Source organism: Mustela putorius, unplaced genomic scaffold (assembly GCF_011764305.1).
Source record: "Mustela putorius furo isolate JIRA1106 unplaced genomic scaffold, ASM1176430v1.1 tig00000460_pilon_pilon_pilon, whole genome shotgun sequence".
Taxonomy (NCBI): domain Eukaryota; kingdom Metazoa; phylum Chordata; class Mammalia; order Carnivora; family Mustelidae; genus Mustela; species Mustela putorius.
The window spans coordinates 20373839-20392128 of record NW_025421389.1 but is presented as its reverse complement, the minus strand read 5'-3'; the positions used below and the strand labels follow the sequence as shown (position 1 = coordinate 20392128).

General features: G+C 54.9%; 1 protein-coding gene across 2 annotated transcripts; it reads left to right on the top strand.

Moving 5' to 3' along the window:
- The first annotated feature begins 1112 nt into the window (after positions 1–1112).
- Positions 1113–15435, top strand: ABCG4 (ATP binding cassette subfamily G member 4). Of its 2 annotated transcripts, none has more exons than XM_004750026.3 (15): positions 1113–1354; positions 2102–2351; positions 6944–7061; positions 7186–7318; positions 7475–7525; positions 7754–7899; positions 9067–9190; positions 9319–9433; positions 9620–9762; positions 11109–11207; positions 11425–11593; positions 11695–11795; positions 13078–13236; positions 13395–13513; positions 13666–15435. In XM_004750026.3, exons 2-15 carry the CDS (start codon positions 2114–2116, stop codon positions 13889–13891), a joined length of 1941 nt encoding a protein of 646 aa, XP_004750083.1. In that variant the 5' UTR covers positions 1113–1354; positions 2102–2113; the 3' UTR covers positions 13892–15435. The 2 variants fall into 2 exon arrangements, with proteins under 2 accessions (XP_004750083.1, XP_004750082.1); XM_004750025.3 differs by having other exon boundaries at positions 1113–1436.
- Positions 15436–18290: the final 2855 nt, after the last annotated feature.

Below are 18290 nucleotides of genomic sequence, written 5' to 3'. Positions count from 1 at the left end.
GAATGAGAGGAAGGTAGGAAGGGCTGGATCCTAAACACACTAACCCTCACAGTTACAGGGCGGAGCCTGGAGATGTCCTGCAGGGGCCGCCAGCTTCCTGGCTGTGATGAGGCAGGAGGAGGGGCCGAGGAGCAGGGGAGAGGTTTGACTGCTGGTAACCTCTCAGCTGCTGCAGTAAGGAGGTGGCAGCAGCCCCAGCGGCCTCCCCTCCCATCTGTCTTTGCTCTGTGACAGGTGGGAACTTAAAAGCTCAGGCCACGTGTCTCAACTGGCTAACCTACTTACCCCTAGAAGACTCAGCCTGGGCAGGCGAGGGCCAAGAGGGGCATGAGGAAGCAGCAAAGCAGGGGAAAGCCCCAGAGTGTTCTGGAGAACCTGCGTTTGAAGGCTTGTGGGCTGAGGGAGAGCATGACATGTGTACTAGAAGATGCCCAAGGCAGTGTCTGTGAGCCAGGTGCCATTGCCATGGTGCATCTGTGCGTCCAGCATCAGGCGTGTGCCTGTCTTAAAGGTCTGAATTTGCCTGGGAGAGTAAGGACTTTTGTCTGTAGTTGGAGTAGGCTGAGTTCTAAGTACCACTGTCACCTCCCAGCTGTTTGCAAGCTCTCCCAAAGCGGCATCCACCGGCCTTCCCTTCTTAACTAGTTAGGGAAGTGGAGAATGGGGAGAATGGGGTGGGGAAAGGGGAGGACACTCTCCCGAGACTCTAGCTTTCAAAGCCTTTTTATCTAGTTTGGGGAATCGCTGGAGGAAGCCTGAGCTCAAGGGCCGGAACCGGGGAAAACTGATGGGGGAGTGGTGCAGACAGTCTGACAGCTTCACAATCCCTTGAGAAGGATGGCGTCTGCACCCCAATGCCCACCCCATTCCCTGTACGCACACCACCATCGTCTAGTCTGTAATCCAGGGACCTGTCCCCACCGAGCGACTTCAGTTCTCCTGCCCTCACTGTGTTCAAGTCGGCCCTTCGCCGCCAACCCCCCAGTCCGGGGTCCACACTGCGCCCGCTCTGGCCCCGCGTCGCCGGCACTGCTGTCCCTTTCGCCGTGCTCGCCCCCCACCGGCTGCGGGGCGGCGTGGGCCCTTTAAGAACAGCCGGACCGGCGAGCAGTAGCTGGGAGGAGAGCGCAGTCGCCCGGCGGGCTCGGGAGGACGCGGCGCCCAGCACCGGGCTCTGGAAACCGGCTGTGCGCAGCCGAGTTGGGGCGCGCCCCCATCGCCCCTCCCCAGCGTTGTCATCTCTCCGCGGACCTGAGGCCCGGGCCCTCCCCGGTCGCCCGCCCCGCCCCGGCCCCGCCCCGGCCCGCGCTGCCGGGACCGGGAGCCGGGCCGTGGGTGCCGCAGCCGGAGGCAGGTGAGGAGGGCCCGGAGTCTCCATCCCCGGCCCGCGGCAGCGCCAAGCTTCTCGGTCCTCACCGGCCCGGGGGCGCGTCAAGGTGACTAGGCATGCGGGAGATAGCGAAAGGGGGAACCCGCCCCCGGGGACTAGTTGGAGGTGGAGGCGGGGGGCGGTGGTCGCGAGTCCCGGTGGTGCGCCCGCCTTTGGGGAGAGTCCGGGACGCGCGGGCGCAGGGGAGCGGGCGGGAGGGGCTGGTCAGGGGACGCGCCCGGGGATGGGGAGGGGGATGCAGCGCGAGGCCCAGAGCCTCCTCTTCCTCCGCCTTCTCCCCGGTCTCCCCTGCGCACACCCGGGTACCCTGACCTCCTAGCGGGCAGTCGCGGCCGGCCACCCCTGCCCTCCTCCCCGCCCCCCAACCCTTCAGTCCCCAGGGGCTGCTGGCCTGCGGGGTAAGGAGATTAGAGCCGCCACGGGGAGGGGGGAACGGGTGAGGGCTTCTAGGGGCTGGGCCGGGGCCAGGCTGGGGCCAGACTGGAGCTGGGGCTGCCTGGACCGAGGAGAGGTCGAGACAGAGCGTAGCTACGACGGGAGTGGGGGGCAGGAGTGGGCAGATGCTCTGGCGGTGGGAAGTGGGGTGCTCCCAGTAGCGGGTCTGCCCTGAGAAGGAGGCGGGCAGTGGGGGTGGGGAGCATTAGAAAACAAGGAGGCTTTGAGCCAGGGCTTGGGGGTCTGCCCCGAACTGAGCAGGCCCTCTCCCTGCAGGCCGGCAACGTGATGGCGGAGAAGGCGCTGGAGGCCGTGGGCTGTGGACTGGGACCCGGGGCCGTGGCCATGGCCGTGGCGCTGGAGGACGGGGCGGAGCCCCCAATGCTGACCACACACCTGAAGAAGGTGGAGAACCACATCACCGAAGCTCAACGCTTCTCCCACCTACCCAAGCGTTCAGCGGTGGACATCGAATTCGTGGAGCTGTCCTATTCCGTGCGGGAAGGGCCCTGCTGGCGCAAACGGGGTAAGGGAGCAGCCTGGTGGGGAGTTGTGGAGCCCCCAGGAGTTGTTTCTTAGAAAGCTGGAGGTCTGGGTGTCCCCTGTTGCCCGAGTTCCGCCCCAGGATGCTCTGTGTGGCTGAATCTCAGCCCACCGCGAGCTATGCACGCAGCTGACCGGCCAGGTCTGTGCTACACCCCCACTCCTCCCCGCCTCCCCCCTCCCCTGCACCTGTGAGCTCTGAGGTGGGACACTAGGTTCAGCTGTCGATTGAAGTTTTCCTCCTCCAAGATGACAACAACCTCTGGTCCCTAAGTTGTCCTGGAGGAGTTTCTTTTATTTTAGGTAGAATTCCTGCCTTTGAGGCCTGGCACGAGAAAGTCCCTGGCTGTGTTTCGGCCTTCCTCAGGGCTTAGCAGTATTCTTGTACCTATAGACACTGCTAATTTTTTTTAATTTTTATTTTTTAAGATTTTATTTATTTATTCGACAGAGAGAGAGAGAGAGCAAGAGAGCGACTACAAGCAGAGGGAGTGGAAGAGGGAGAAGCAGGCCTCCCATTGAGCAGGGAGCCCGATGTGGGCCTCAATCCCAGGACCCTGGGACCATGACTGGAGCCAAAGGCAGATGCCCAACAACTGAGCCACCCAGGCGCCCCGACACTGCTAATTTTAAAAGATGTTCTCATTCCTGTCATCTTACTTCATTCTTGCTGAAGTCCTCCGAGGCAGGGAGGGTGAAGGTTTAGCAGGCTGGGTGACATCCCCATGGTACGAGTAAGGAAACTGAGGTCCAGGAAACTTGAGTCACCTGACAGGGCCACACAGCAAATTAGTGGCAGAGCTGGGACCAGAAGCCAGGTTTGCCAGCTCTCTGTGGATTGTTCTTTCCTTCTTAACGTCCCTGGTGCTGCATTCCTATCTCCTCCTCTTTTCTCTCATCAGCGCCCGTGGGTAAGGTCCGGGCTCTTGGAACTTTCTGAGGTCCTTGGAACCTTCACCAGACCCTGGAGTCCTTGCCTCCTCCTGCCCTGGGCAGCTTGAGCTGGGAATAGAGAAGCTGAGGGGTTTTTTGGTTTTGTTTTTTGTTTTTCCCAGAGCTGGGTGTGGGTCAGGGGTGGAGCTGGGTCATTGTTCTCTGAGATTTAAGAAATAAGTTTGGGGTGCTTCTGAGCAAGGCTGAGCAGGAGCTGTCTCTGCATTCCCCACCCTCGCTCTCTCACAAGTGCCCAAAAGGTCACAGGGCCTGAGCCAATGGCAATTGAGGCCCTCTGGGCCCCCTGCAGGGGCCCCTGTCCCAGAGCAGCCTCTGGACCCTGAGATCGGCTCTGGGCAAATGAAGAGGTGGCCATATTTCTTACAGCCCTGTTTTTCCTCAGTTTTAAGTAGATAAGTTATTTTTTTAAAGATTTTATTTATTTGTTTGACAGAGAGAGAGATCACAAGTAGGCAGAGAGGCAGGCAGAGAGAGGAGGAAGCAGGCTCCCCACAGAGCAGAAAGCCCCATGTGGGGCTCTATCCCAGGACCCTGAGATCATGACTTGAGCTGACAGCAGAGGCTCAAACCACTGAGACACCCAGGTGCCCGAGGAGATAAGTTTTAAGAAGCTAAGAAAGAAATGTAGCTAGAGGGACTGGTTGCTTCAACCCACCAGCCAGATTGGCATCCCTGACTGGATGCTTCCCTCCTTCGACCTTGCCAGCCCCCTGCTCTCTACTGTCCATTTTGCTATCTCTTCTGTCCCTTGCCCCTTTCCTAGCCCACTGTCCTTTTCTCTTTGACTTGTCTTTTCACTGGAGTCCCTCTCCCCTTGCCTGAAGGACAGAAAGCCATTAGAGGTAGGCAGAGAGGAAGAACAAGGGATGTGGAGAGGGGGTGGTGTCTGCCTTGTCCAGGTAAGGACTTGCCACCGGTCTCCCCTAATTATACATGATGTTTCTTGTTTTTCAAAACACTTTCCCATTACTTACTATTAAATGTCTCACTCAATAGTCACAATAACCCTATTATGCCTTGGGAGGAGATCTTACTGTCCTTATTTTATAGATGAGGAAACGGAGATCCTCAAAGATTAGGGGACTTGACAAAACTGCAAGAGTTACTGACAGAGACGGGACCAGAGCTCTGGTGTGTTTTTACCTGGAAGGGCTGACAGGTCTTTCCCATGACGAGCAGCTGGGGACCAGCAGGTGTTCGAAGACTGGGTTCCTAGCCGCTTGTCCACTGGATGACGTTGGGCCTCTCTTGGACTCACTTTCTTCATCTGTAAACAGGGACGATAATCGTCCCCGCACAGGCATGTTGTGAAGCTTAGCTGAGACGTTATCTGTGAAAATGCTTGGTGAGAGGCAAGTGTAAGATGATACATGTATTAGGCATCAGTGTTCAATCCGGTGCTTGGCTGATTAAATGAAGGGAAGGTTCCTTGTTGCCTATTTCCTCTCCTGCCAAAAAAAATCACTTCCTGTCAGTGGCTCTGAAAGGTGTTTGCTGGAGTGCACAACCACACGTCTCTCTGATTGGTGGTGATAATCCCTGAGGCAGAGGGATGGAGCCTATGACTTCCCCTCCCCCAGGGAAGAACTTGCTGTGTGACCTTGGGTGAGTCACTGGATGTCCCTGGGTCCCAGCTGGCTCCTCCGTGTTGCCATAGCAGCAGTGGAAGTAATGAGTTTGTAAACACTGGACAAAAAAGGGAAGAAGACACATTTCCTGCATTCAAGAAAGTCATGGTCTAGGTAAAAAATATGGGAAACATCTATGGATCTGAGGAGAGATAAAATAAGGTTAAAACAGAAGCACAAATAATGTACAATGAGAATAAAGAAAACAGAATTGAAGAGGGTTGGAGGGACAAGGGAAAAATCAGGAATGGCTTCATGGAAGAAGTGGCATCATCTGGGCCACCAGTGTGATGGGGACCCCACAGTGGACAGCAACTGAGTCTCCTGCTGAATGGATGTGTCCAGAGGGACAGCTGGGTGCTGCGGAGGGAGGGTGAAAGTCACATCCCTTCACTGTCTCTGCTAAGCAGGTAGAGGGGAGAGGACACTGAGCTCTGTGGAGGGGCGGAGGACGATGGTGGTGAGCAAAACCTCCAGTAGAGCTTGATGTTCCTGCCTCACTGAGGGATAGTAAGCATAGTAGGCATAGTAAGCATAGTAGGCAAGGCTTGCCTGGTGGGATCCCTTCTTCCTCTCCACCACCTTGTTTCCCCAGGCGACGCCATGTAGTCTCTGACCTCCGCTTCTAGATATGCTCTCATGTAGCAGAGCTCTCCCTCCCAAGGACTGGAGAGCCTTGACTTCCCTCTCCATTTTTGATTGCTGCTCATCCTTCAAGACTTTCCTCAAATGCCACTTCTTCCATGAAGCCATTCCTGATTTTTCCCTTGTCCCTCCAACCCTCTTCAATTCTGTTTTCTTTATTCTCATTGTACATTATTTGTGCTTCTGTTTTAACCTTATTTTATCTCTCCTCAGATCCATAGATGTTTCCCATTATTTTACCTAGACCATGACTTTCTTGAATGCAGGAAATGTGTCTTTTCCTTTTTTTGTCCAGTGTGTGGGACAGAGCTTGGATGTAGTAGATATCAATAAGTGTTTGTCAAATAGAATTAATAATAAAATGCCACCTTAATTAATAATAATAATTAATAATAATAATTAATAATAAAATGTCACATGTGCCAAGCACTGTGTCATATGCTTTACATATATTATCTCATTGCATCTCTATAGCAACCCTATGAGATAGGTACTGTCATCCTCATTTTACAGATGAGGGACCTGGAGCTCAGAGAGGTTAAGCAACTTGCCTGAGGTCCCACAGCTGGCTAAGTGTGGGGCCAGAATTTGAACCTCGATCCACCTGACTCCAAATCAGTGCTCTTAATGCCTATGCTGCCTCCCCCAAGGAGTGAATGAATCATGAGATTTTTACCGGGCCATATTGGGGGCTGTGGAGACAAGCCTCCTGGGCCAAGAGAGCACAAAGAAGAAGGCTTTTTCAGAATGAAACAAATGTTCCGAGAACCCGTTCTCCTAGAACCCATGGTGAGCCTCTAGTACATGCCAGACAGTCTGCTGAGGTCACAACAATGAGTAGGACACGGGTTCTAGCCCCAAGCAGCTCACATACTAAGAGGCTGGGGGACAGGGGTGAGGGACGGGCACAGCAACTAGCAAGCATGCTGGTTGTGTGCAGGGGCTGTGCAAACACAGGGGACATTTAACCACTTTGCTCAGGCCAATGGTTGGCAAAGTCTTCCTGGAGGGAGTGAGAGTGACTACTGCATTTATAGAGGGGGGGACAGAGTCATCTACAAACTCGATGCCCTCTCCATGCCCATCCACAGGTGTGGCGGTCTTCTCCTGGCCTACAGGAGAGTGTTCTTGGCCTCTGGTACATTGATGTTGGGACCTGCCCCTTCTAGGGGGACAGGTGGAGATGGTGTGAATCTCGGTGCCGCTCAGAAGGTGTTTCTCCATCGTCATCAATCGCCACTCCCCACCTGGGAGGGAATTGCCTCGTTCGCTAGGGCCATTCCTCAGAGTTTCTGTTGCCTCTGTTCACTGTAACTCTGTTCACAAGCTCCTTCCTCCCTCGCTATAGGTTATAAGACCCTCCTCAAGTGCCTGTCGGGTAAATTCTGCCGCCGGGAGCTGATTGGTATCATGGGCCCCTCTGGCGCCGGCAAGTCCACGTTCATGAACATCTTGGCAGGGTACAGGTGAGGACGAGGGCGGGGTGGAATGGGGGCAGGAGCCAGGAAGAAGGATCCCCCGGGGAGCTCAGAAGGTATTCTGAGGTGGCCTTGACCCCCCGCTCCCCATCTGCGACCAATGTGCCTGCAGGGAGTCTGGAATGAAGGGGCAGATCCTGGTCAACGGGAGGCCTCGGGAGCTGAGGACCTTCCGTAAGATGTCGTGTTACATCATGCAGGACGACATGCTGCTGCCTCACCTCACAGTGCTGGAAGCCATGATGGTGAGGGTGAGGGCTGGCGGGCTGGCCTCTCCCCAACCCCTGCTTCTGCCTGTTGTCCCCATCCTGCCATGCCCATCCTCCTCGGTTGGTGGCTAAGGGGACAAGGCGGGGCCCTCCTCCCACTCCTACCTGACCTGCCTACTCTCTGGGCCTCAGGTCTCTGCTAACCTGAAGTTGAGTGAGAAGCAAGAAGTGAAGAAGGAACTGGTGAGTGGGGAAGAGAAGGGGGTGAGGACAGGACAGCTGCCCTTCCTGTGCTTCTAGAGTTCTAGAGCCTTAAGTTTGCTGGGGGCAGGGGGTGGGAGACTGGATCCCAGGCTGGGACATTGGAGGCCAAGTGGGCTTAAGGGAATGCTTCTTTAAATTGGGGTGGTGTGGGGGTGGAGAGGAGCGGAGATTCTGAAGCTGACCTGGGGGGGGGGGGTGCCGGGCCAGGTGACGGAGATCCTGACAGCACTGGGCCTGATGTCCTGCTCCCACACAAGGACAGCTCTGCTCTCCGGGGGGCAGAGGAAGCGCCTGGCCATCGCCCTGGAGCTGGTCAACAATCCGCCCGTCATGTTCTTTGATGAGCCCACCAGGTAGTTCTCCCCCTCCTCTCCCACCAGCATGCCGCCTCCCCTCGCCCCCTCAGCCAGGGCAGGAGGGCTACATCTTCTCCAGGGCTGGAGACCAGAGTCCGTGCACAGCAGCCTCCCGGAGCCAAGATAAGGGCTTCTTTTCATTCGTTCCTGCCAATCCCGTTGCCGTAGCAGCCCCATCCTTCATGCAGGCAGAAATCCTATGTCCTCCTTGATGGATGCCTCCCTCTCCCTCTCTTCCCCACAGCCAATCCGTCATCAAGTCCTGCTGACTCTACCTCCCTCCTCTGTCTCTCAGATTCGCCCCACCCCCATCCCGAGTGCCCGGGCTTAAGTTCTGGATCTCATCAGCTCTCGCCTGCATTTCTGCCATAGACTCCTACCCCCTCGTCTTCAGTCTCTCTCAGCTAGTCCTCCCTCCGAGCTGCAGCCAGGGAGAGCTCTCTAAGAGACAAGTCTGGCAATACTCCCTACCCCAACCCCCCCCCCCTTAAAAACACACAGCGTTTTCCATTTGCCCTCAGAACAAAGTCAGAAGACTTAGAGGTCCCGGCCTGAACCTACTTCCCCAGCCTCACATCTTGCTTCATGCTGGCTTGTATTTTATGCTCTAATAACCCCGAATTGCTTATAATTCCCTGGGCCAGCCATGTGTTTCATGCCTCTAAGCTTTGCACATGTTGTGTCTTCTGTCTGTGCCCTTCGCCACCACGCCTGCCCTTCCACCTTCAGCTGCCTCAACTCCTTCCTCTTTCACACGTGCTCAGGAAGCTTCTCTGACTACCCCCAAGCCCCGTGCCGCAGAGCTGAAGCCCCCCCGCCCCCCGCCGCCCCATGTTTCTACAGCACATTCCACATCATCTCGAGTGATCTCTGCGCTTCTCTCTCTCCCTCCAGACCAGAGTCTATGTCTTAGCCATCCATCATGGTCATCCCAGTGCTGGCCATTCAACAAATATTTGTTTGTTAACTGGAATGGTGCTTGGGCTTGTTGGTACCTCCAAAGGCTGGCACCGTGTAGCGTGGACAGGCTGTCAGGTAGCCAGAGGGACTCCCTTCCTGCCAGCTCCAGCCCCTTCGGAGCAGCTGCCCCACCTCAAGCATTCCCTTCACTTGGCACTGCCCACCTCACTGCCTACTCCCCGTCCGCCACCTTTCTCTGGACAGTGGTCTGGACAGTGCGTCCTGTTTCCAAGTGGTGTCCCTCATGAAGTCCCTGGCCCAGGGGGGCCGCACAGTGATCTGCACCATCCACCAGCCCAGTGCCAAGCTCTTTGAGATGTTTGACAAGGTGAGTGGCTCTGGGCTTCCCAGGGCACTGGCCTTTGGCGGGGAGAGGGAGGGACATCGGGGGAAGGGCTGGTGGGGCCCACCTAGTCCACTGGTGGTGCTGTCCTCACGCCTCCCTTTCCACCTCAGCTCTACATCCTGAGCCAGGGTCAGTGCATCTTCAAAGGCGTGGTCACCAACCTGATCCCCTACCTGAAGGGGCTTGGCTTACACTGCCCTACCTACCACAACCCGGCTGACTTCAGTGAGTGGCAGGGCAGGGGGGCTGGGCTGTGGTGGTGGGCCAACTCAGGAGGGTCGGCTCCCATGCCTAGGTCTCCTTGGGGAGGTCTCACTGTCCCCTACCTTCCCCACATACTCATGGAGGGGCTGGCTTGCCCTCGGGAACCAAGGAGTGATTTAGCCACGCACTCCGCTCTGTGTCTCCCAGTCATCGAGGTGGCCTCTGGAGAGTATGGAGACCTGAACCCCATGCTGTTCAAGGCAGTGCAGAATGGGCTTTGTGCCATGGCCGAGAAGAAGAGCAGCCCTGAGAAGAACGAGGTCCCCACCCCGTGCCCTCCTTGTCCTCAGGTGAGTAGGGCTGGAGAGGGCAGAGAGGGAAAAGTGGGGGCGGGCAGGTGGGACCCTGGATGATGGCCCTGCTTAAGAGGCTGTCCCCCAGAGGCATCACAACCATTAGGGACTAGGAAGAATTCAGAACTTGGACTAGACCTACTGTGAACTGCAGTGTGACCTTGGTCACGTTGCTCAACCTCCATTCATTTACATGTTCAGCAAATTCTCACTAAGCATCTGTAGTGTGTTGTCCTCAGCGCCGGCACGGGGCCACCTGGTAAGCAGACCCAATGCTACATCTCTTGCTTCGTGGCTCATGGGTCTTGCTGTCATCTCCAGGCCAGAGGTGATGATGCTGAGCTCTGATGTTATTGGGAGAACTAACCAGATCTCACATAAATCTCTGCACCGGGGCTGGTACAGTGGATATTGGTTTGGTGCCGGTTCTCGTTCCTAAATGAGATACCACGACCCTGGAAAACGTCCCCGAACTGAAGGAGAGCTCGTGCAGCAAGCCAGTACAAATAGACAGCGGGTTTGTGCAGTGAAGGTGTAGGGCCACCCGGAGAATGGGGAGATAACGCTCCCAAGTCCCACACTCCCCAGTGGCTCACAAGCAAGGGTGTTTTTCAGGCTATGACTTGGGGCAGAGGTCTCTTGAGAAGCTGGTCATGCCAGCAGGCGCTCGGTGCTGTTTCATCTGGTCCCCAGAGGTTTTTTTCATCTCAAGAGTCTTGCCTCCTGAAAAATACTCTTATTCTTTATGCTCAGGGTTTCATTTGGTCCATCTGGCGATCATGACTTTCGGGTAGTGCTGATGAGCCACTTGGAAGCTAGCGGGGTCGCGTTCCTACAGGTCCCTTGGTCTGTCCACTGCCCCCCGGGGGCCCTGTGACCTCCAGTGTTCATTCTTTCATCTGAACTGACAAGCTGGATGCCAGCTTCAAAAAACCCAGGAGGACTGGCTGTAGTTGTTGCCACCATTATGATCATTGTTTAATATGATTGTGGCACATGGGGCAGAAAAGCACTGTGGCCTTCGGGTAAATATTTCTTGAGGAAGTGAAGACAAGAAGAGGAGTGACCGGCCTACTCTTAGCCCCCACAGTGTCCTCGACGTCCTTGCGCTCTCCTCTCCCTCAAGTTTTTACTCGCTCCCTACGTCTCTCACCGAATCTCGCTCTAATGCATGACCCTGAGGCCAGCTTCCAGGCATATACCTCAGTGGTGGAGAGTCTCCCATCCAGGAAGGGCCTGGAGGAGCCCTGGCCTGGGGAAGGGCTCGAGGGTTTTCCATTACCAAGCTGGGTGTGCAGTGGGTGGGCGGGGTAGGCTCGCCTGACCCAGTGTCCTCTCCCCAGGAAGTGGACCCCATTGAAAGCCACACCTTTGCCACCAGCACCCTCACACAGTTCTGCATCCTCTTCAAGAGGACCTTCTTGTCCATCCTCAGGGACACGGTGAGGCATCATGTTGTGGGAGAGGAGGCCAGTACAGGCCTGCCTGGCTTATGGGGGGCATAGGATCTCAGCAGCTGGGAGGAGAAGCCCCCCCCCCCACCAGCCAGCCATCTCCCAAGGCACCCATGGGTCTGTGTGTCTGTGAGGGCGGCTCTGAGTTCCTACCCCAGTTGGTCTGCCCATCCCTGGCCTGTGGCCCATCCCCTCTCCTTACCAGGTCCTCACCCACCTGAGGTTTGTGTCCCACGTGGTCATCGGCGTGCTCATCGGTCTCCTTTACCTGCACATTGGTAACGATGCCAGCAAGGTCTTCAACAACACCGGCTGCCTCTTCTTCTCCATGCTCTTCCTCATGTTTGCCGCCCTTATGCCAACCGTGCTCACCTGTGAGCTGAGCTGCCCTGGGTGGGGGGGGCGGGGTTGGGGGGGTACCGGGGGTCAGTGTCAGGGGCTCAGACAGCAGCGCCTCACCTGCTTGTGTCCTCAGTCCCCTTAGAGATGGCGGTCTTCATGAGGGAGCATCTCAACTATTGGTACAGCCTCAAAGCGTACTACCTGGCCAAGACCATGGCCGACGTGCCCTTTCAGGTAAGCCTCTTCCTCCCTCCCCTCTGGCTTCTCCCATACCTTGCTTGCCTCCTTCAACTTTGTCACCTGCCGTGTCCTCTTTTTTCCTTCCCCTCACTTAACAAATAGGCGGGGAGTGCCTACCGTGTACCAGGCTCTGTGCCGGGCATGGAGATCAGGCAATGAATAAGACAGATGAGATCTTGACCTTGTGGAACTGATGTTCTCATGGGAACAACCAATGTCAGACAGACAGTGATGAAAATAATAGCCCTATGAATGCGTCTGTGAATCTTTTTTTTTTTTTTAAGATTACTTATTTATCTATTTGACAGAGAGAGAGATCGCAAGTAGGCAGAGGGGCAGGCAGAGAGAGAGGGAAGTAGGCTCCCTGTCAAGCAGAGAGCCCGATGTGGGGCTCAATCCAAGGATCCTGAGATTATGACCCAAGCCACAAGCAGAGGCTTAACCCACTGAGCCACCCAGGTGCCCTGGGTCTTTGGATCTTATCGGAGGCAATGGAGGGCAGCTAGTGCGGGTGCTGAAGCTTTACCGCTACTTGTTAGCCGCAAGACACGGAGCAGCTGCCTGCCTTTCACTGCTTCCGCATCCCCATCTATCAAGAGGAATGATGAGAGTATCCAGCTCGGGATTATTTGGGAGAAGTCAATGAGTTGATACACGTGAAGGACTTGGGCTAACGCTTGGGACGTGCGAAAGTGCCTGATAAGCGTTAGCTGGTTTGGGTTGGTTTTGTTGCACTAGCCTCCCCTCCCCCCGACCCCATCCACGCTCTGGGGCCACCAGTAATCTGTAGGGCAGCTGTGTGCAAATGAGAAAAAGCTGGGCGGGTGATGCTCCCAAGAAGAGCATAGCAGGACCTCGGCGTCTGGTGGCCTCTTGATTGGGTGCCTAGTGCAGGGAACAGCCTGCACGATGGTCCGTGCTAGGCTTGGTCACTGGCCCCCTGGATTTGACCGCTCACATGCAGAGTTAATGAATCAGCAGTGTAAAGAACCAGCTGGTCCAGTTTAGGAGCTCAGATATGGAGATGTCACCATGACTGAACTGGTCAGAAGGGGTCCAGTGGAAATGGTGTCACTGGAGGAAACAAGGGGACAGACACCAGCCCAGGGGGGCCAGCACACACCAAGCGTGGGGGCAGCAGGACCAAGCATGGACGCTCTAGGAAGAGCTAGTGCTCCAGGGGTTTCCGCCCAGGTGGCATGGAGGGTGACATGGAGGGTCTTGGCCTCTGTGTCCCTGGCTGGTGCCCCTGCTCAGGCCCATGCCCACTCCCCAGGTGGTGTGCCCAGTGGTATACTGCAGCATCATCTACTGGATGACAGGCCAGCCAGCCGAAACCAGCCGCTTCCTGCTGTTCTCTGCCCTGGCTGCGGCCACCGCCTTGGTGGCCCAGTCTTTGGGGCTGCTGATTGGAGCTGCCTCCAATTCCCTCCAGGTGGGAGGGCTGGCCCTTGGGGATCTGGGGAGGGGATGGGGTTTGGTGGGAGGAAGCAGAGGCTGACATCAGGAGTGGAAGGGATCTCTGGGAAACCACAGGGCCACCCCTGTCCCGGTCACTCCTGTGATGGCCCGGTCCCCTTCCTTCCCATCCAGGTGGCCACCTTTGTGGGCCCAGTTACCGCCATCCCTGTCCTCTTGTTCTCCGGTTTCTTTGTCAGCTTCAAGACCATCCCCACTTACCTGCAGTGGAGCTCCTACCTCTCCTATGTCAGGTCAGTGCCATGGCCCACACCGTGCGTCACTGCTCCTCCCTGCCGGAGCCCAGGCTCCAGGGAGGACAGAGTGGCTGCTGGGTCCCGGCAGTCTGCCCAGGGAACAGGGACCCTATGCTCTGTATCCAGCTCTGATGTCCCCACGTGCACAGGTATGGCTTTGAGGGTGTGATTCTGACCATCTATGGCATGGATCGAGGCGATCTGACCTGCTTGGAGGAACACTGCCCTTTCCAGAACCCGCAGAGTATACTCCGAGCGCTGGATGTGGAGGATGCCAAGCTCTACCTGGACTTCCTGGTCTTGGGCATCTTCTTCCTGGCCTTGCGGCTGCTGGCATACCTTGTGCTCCGTTACCGGGTCAAGTCAGAGAGATAGAGCCTCGCCCTGGCCTGTGCCCCAGCCCCCGCAGCGGAAGCCCCCAGCCCCAGCCCTCTGGGACTTTTTTAACCTTGTAGACTTTGGCACGGGTTGCTGTTGCAGCCACGTTCTCCTCTCTCAGCTCCTCCCCGGGTTGGCTGCTGGACTGCACTCCCTGCCGTGGCCATGGTCGTGGCCACGGGGGGCTCCAGCCCTCCCCACCATGTCCAGGAGTCTTCCCAGTTGATGCAATTTATAGTTTCTTCCCTTCTCTCTCCAACATCTGCATGCAAAGACCACTAGGAGGCTGCCACCCTCCTTCCCCCACCTCGTCCCTTGTCTCTGCTGTCTGCTTGGGAGCCCCAGGTTCTCCAGGGCCCCATTTACAACTTACCAAAGTGGCCCCCTCTGGGGGTCCCCACCACACAAGTGTTTGTAAACTGGGCTGATCTAAGGTTTGGGTTCCAGGGCTGGGCCCTGGTGGGGTCCCCTGGATGTCCCATTTGGATATTGGAAAGGAGCAGGGAAGGCTCTGGAAGTCTCTTCCTCCTCCTCACCTTCTCCCCACCCCTAGACCTGTCTGATTTGGGCAATCTGCTGGAACAGAAGCTGGGTTTTCTGTCTGGGTCATTCCTCCCAATCCTGGGGATTGGAGAGGCCTGGGGGCCTAGGATGCCCCGTCCCCTTCCCTGTCCCCTTTGGTGGGGGGTAGGGTCTGGTGGCACTGCTGCAATAATGTCTATGTTTCTCTCCCACCTGCCACTGGAACCGGAGAATGCACTTTATTCTGGGGCGTGAGCAAGAGAAGACTAAGCCTCCTTCTTGCTTCTCCTGCCCAGTCCTGCGACACTCCCTCCCCTCCCCAGAGTTACAGGCGCATACATGCGAACAGGCAATCTCAGCCCGACACACACACGCTGTCCCGTATGGCTCCGAGGAGGAGTGATGGTGGCATGGTGGAGGTGGCGGCGGTGGCGGCAGTGGGTGCCATAGGGAGGGCAGTGCCCACCTCCTCTGGGGATGCAGCTTTGACGGCATGGATGAGGCTTGTGCCGCCCAGGGTGTCCTGGGACCCGGGGTATCTACCCCCCCGAGTCTCCTTTCCCCTCCAAGTCAGGGATGGCACAGGGCACTAGCTCCCTGGAGCTCCGCAGCCAACACAAGCACAAGCATGGGCAAAAGTTGGCCTTGGCCACTGCCACCCTGTGGCCCTTCCTTTGTGCATCAGGCTGGCATTCTCACTCTCCCGCCCCTTCCCCAGCCGTCTGCTGGTCATTCAAACTCCTGCCTGGGTCTGTGCACACCCTCCCTACCTTCCCATCAGCCGAGGTGGCCCCGGGGCACCAGAGCGACAGACACAGAGCACGTCTGGCTTTTGTGGTAGGTCCAGACTCACGCCACTTCTGATCTCCCCTTCCCCCAGGGCTCTCCCACTGCTTTTTCTTGTGTACACACCACTCTCCCTTCTCTTACCCTGCCACAGATTCTCCCCACCGCCCAGAGATGCCACTTGTATTTGTGGGACTTTGCCCATTATTAATAAAACCTATATTTATACAGTATGCAGTGCGTGAATGGGTCCGGCTGGGGCTCGTGGCCCTGTGGTCTGTGGTGGGTCTTCAGAGCACTTGAGAGAAGTCTGTGAGCTTTAGAGAGTTTGTGGCAGGGGGTGGCAAGTTAGTAAATGTCAAGCAAGTGAGTGTACATCCCAGGAAATACTCGTGTTATGCCTTATACATTGCAAATACTTTGTGTGCATGATCTCAGTGGAGTCCCATACCCACTCTGCATTATCCCTCATGACCACCCATTTTCCAGATGAGAAAACTGTGTTAAGTAACTTGCCCAAGGACACTTAGCTAATAGGGGTGAAAGCAGGCCTGGTAACCAGGTGTTCCTTCCTCCAGACTCTTCATTCTTGGCATTGGCCAATGGCGCTGACGAGGGTGGATCTGTAAGCTGAGTGGGTGCCCCGGGTATGTGGCATGGGTATGTTCTTTTCTTTTTTTAAATTTTTAATTATTTTTAAGCATTTTCATTTTATTTTTTTATTTGACAGTTAGAGATCCCAAGTAGGCAGAGAGGCAGGCAGAGAGAGAGAGGAGGAAGCAGGCTCCCTGGGATCATGACCCGAGCTGAAGACAGAGACTTTAACCCACTGAGCCACCCAGATGCCCCATTTTCAAACATTTTTCATTTAAATTCAATTAATTAACATACAATGCATTATTGGTTTCAGAGTGTGATTCATCAGTCCTTTTTTTTTTTTTTTTAAATATCTTATCTGTTTATTTGACACAGCAGGGGCAGCAGTAGAGGGAGAAGCAGGCTCCCCAGACCCTGAGATCATGACCTGAGCCAAAGACAGATGCCTAACCAACTGAGCTCCCCAGATGCCCTTACCAGTCTTATATATAACACCCAGGGCTCATTACATCACATGCCCTCCCTAATGTCCATCACCCACTTACCCCATTCCTCCCATCTCCTTCCCCTCCAGCAACCCTCAGTTTGTTTCCTATGATTAAGAGTCTCTTACGGTTTGTCTCCCTCTCTGGTTTGGTCTTTTTTCATTTTTTCCCTAATGGTCCTCTTCCCTAATGGTCCTCTGTTTTGTTTCTTACATTCCATGTATCAGTGAGATCATATGGTAATTGTCTTTCTCTGATTGACTTATTTCACTTAGCATAATACCTTCTAGTTGCATCCATGTCATTGCAAACGGCAAGATCTCGTTCTTTAAAGATTTTATTTATTTATTTGACAGAGATCACAAATAGGCAGAGAGGCAGGCAGAGAGGAGGAAGCAGGCTCCCTGCTGAGCAGAGAGCCCGATGCTGGGCTCAATCCCAGGACCCTGAGATCATGACCTGAGCTAAAGGCAGAGGCTTAACCCACTGAATCACCCAGGCACCCCTCATTCTTTTAGATGACTGCAAAATAGTCCTGTGCGTGCGTGCGTGTGTGTGTTTGTGTGTGTGTGTGTACACCACATCTTCTTTATCCATTTTTCTGTTGATGGACATCTGGGCTCTTTCCATAGTTTGGCTATTGTGGACATTGCTGGGTGCATGTGCCCCTTTGGGTCACTACCTTTGTATCTTTGGAGTAAATACCCAGTAGTGCAATTGCTGGGTCATAGGGTAGCTCTATTTTCAACTTTTTTGAGGAAATTCCATACTGTTTTCCAGAGTGGCTGCACCAGTTTGCATTCCCACCAACACTGTAGGAGGGCTACCCTTTCTCAGCATCCTCATCAACATTTGTGGCTTCCTGACTTGCCAATTTTAGCCTTTCTAACTGGTGTGAGGTGGTATCTTATTGTGGTTTTGATTTGTATCTCCCTGATGCTGAGTGATGTGGAGCGTTTTTTCATGTGTCTGTTGGCCATTTAGATGTCTTCTTTGGAGAAATGTCTGTTCATGACATCTGCCCATTTCTTGACTGGATTATTCATTCTTTGGGTGTTGAGTTTGATTAAGTTTTTTATAGATTTTGGATGCTAGCCCTTTATCTGTTAAGACATTTGCAAATATCTTCTCCCATTCTGTCAGTTGTCTTTTGGTTTCACTGACTGTTTCCTTTGTTGTGCAAAAGCTTTATCTTGATGAAATCCCATAGTTCCTTTTTTCCTTTGTTTCCCTTGCCTTTAGAGAAGTGTCTAGCAAGAATTTGCTGTGGCTGAGTCCAAAGAGGTTGCTGCCTGTGTTCTTCTCTGGGATTTTTTCAAGATTTTATTTACTTATTTGACAGAGATCACAAGTAGGCAGAGCTGCAGGCAGAGGGCGAGGGGGAAGCTGGCTCCCTGCTGAGCAGGGAGCCTGATGTGGGCTTGATCCCAGGACCCTGAGATCATGACCTGAGACAAAGGCAGAGGCTTAATCCGCTGAGCCACACCGGCGCCCCCTCCTCTAGGATTTTGATGGATTATTGTCTCACATTTAGGTCTTTCAGCCATTTTGAGTTTATTTTTGTGTGTGGTATAAGGCAATGGTCCAGTTTCATTCTTCTGCGTGGGACTATCCGATCTTCACATGGGTCTCTTCTTGCGGAGTGATACACGTCTCTGTCTTCAGAATTCACGGAGCCCTGGTTGTACCCATAGTGGGGGTTATAGTCAGTGGTCATGGAAGGCAGTGAGAACCAGGAAAGATCCTGGAGCCAAAGCTCTAGGAGGAGAATGGCAGGGACCTCACTGAGCTTACCCCAGCTTTCTCTTTTTCTTCCTCTCTTCTCTCACCCTCGGGGTCACCATTAGCAGGGCCAAGCCATTGGCCACCAGGACTGCAGATGGGTTGGTGGTCTGAGGTTTGGAGCAAGCAATTGTCCAGAAGTCCTTGAAGGCTGGTAGCAAGATGACCCAAGGAACAGCAGCGCACTGTCTCACCCTCTTCCTTACTGATCCTGAAGCTTGGGG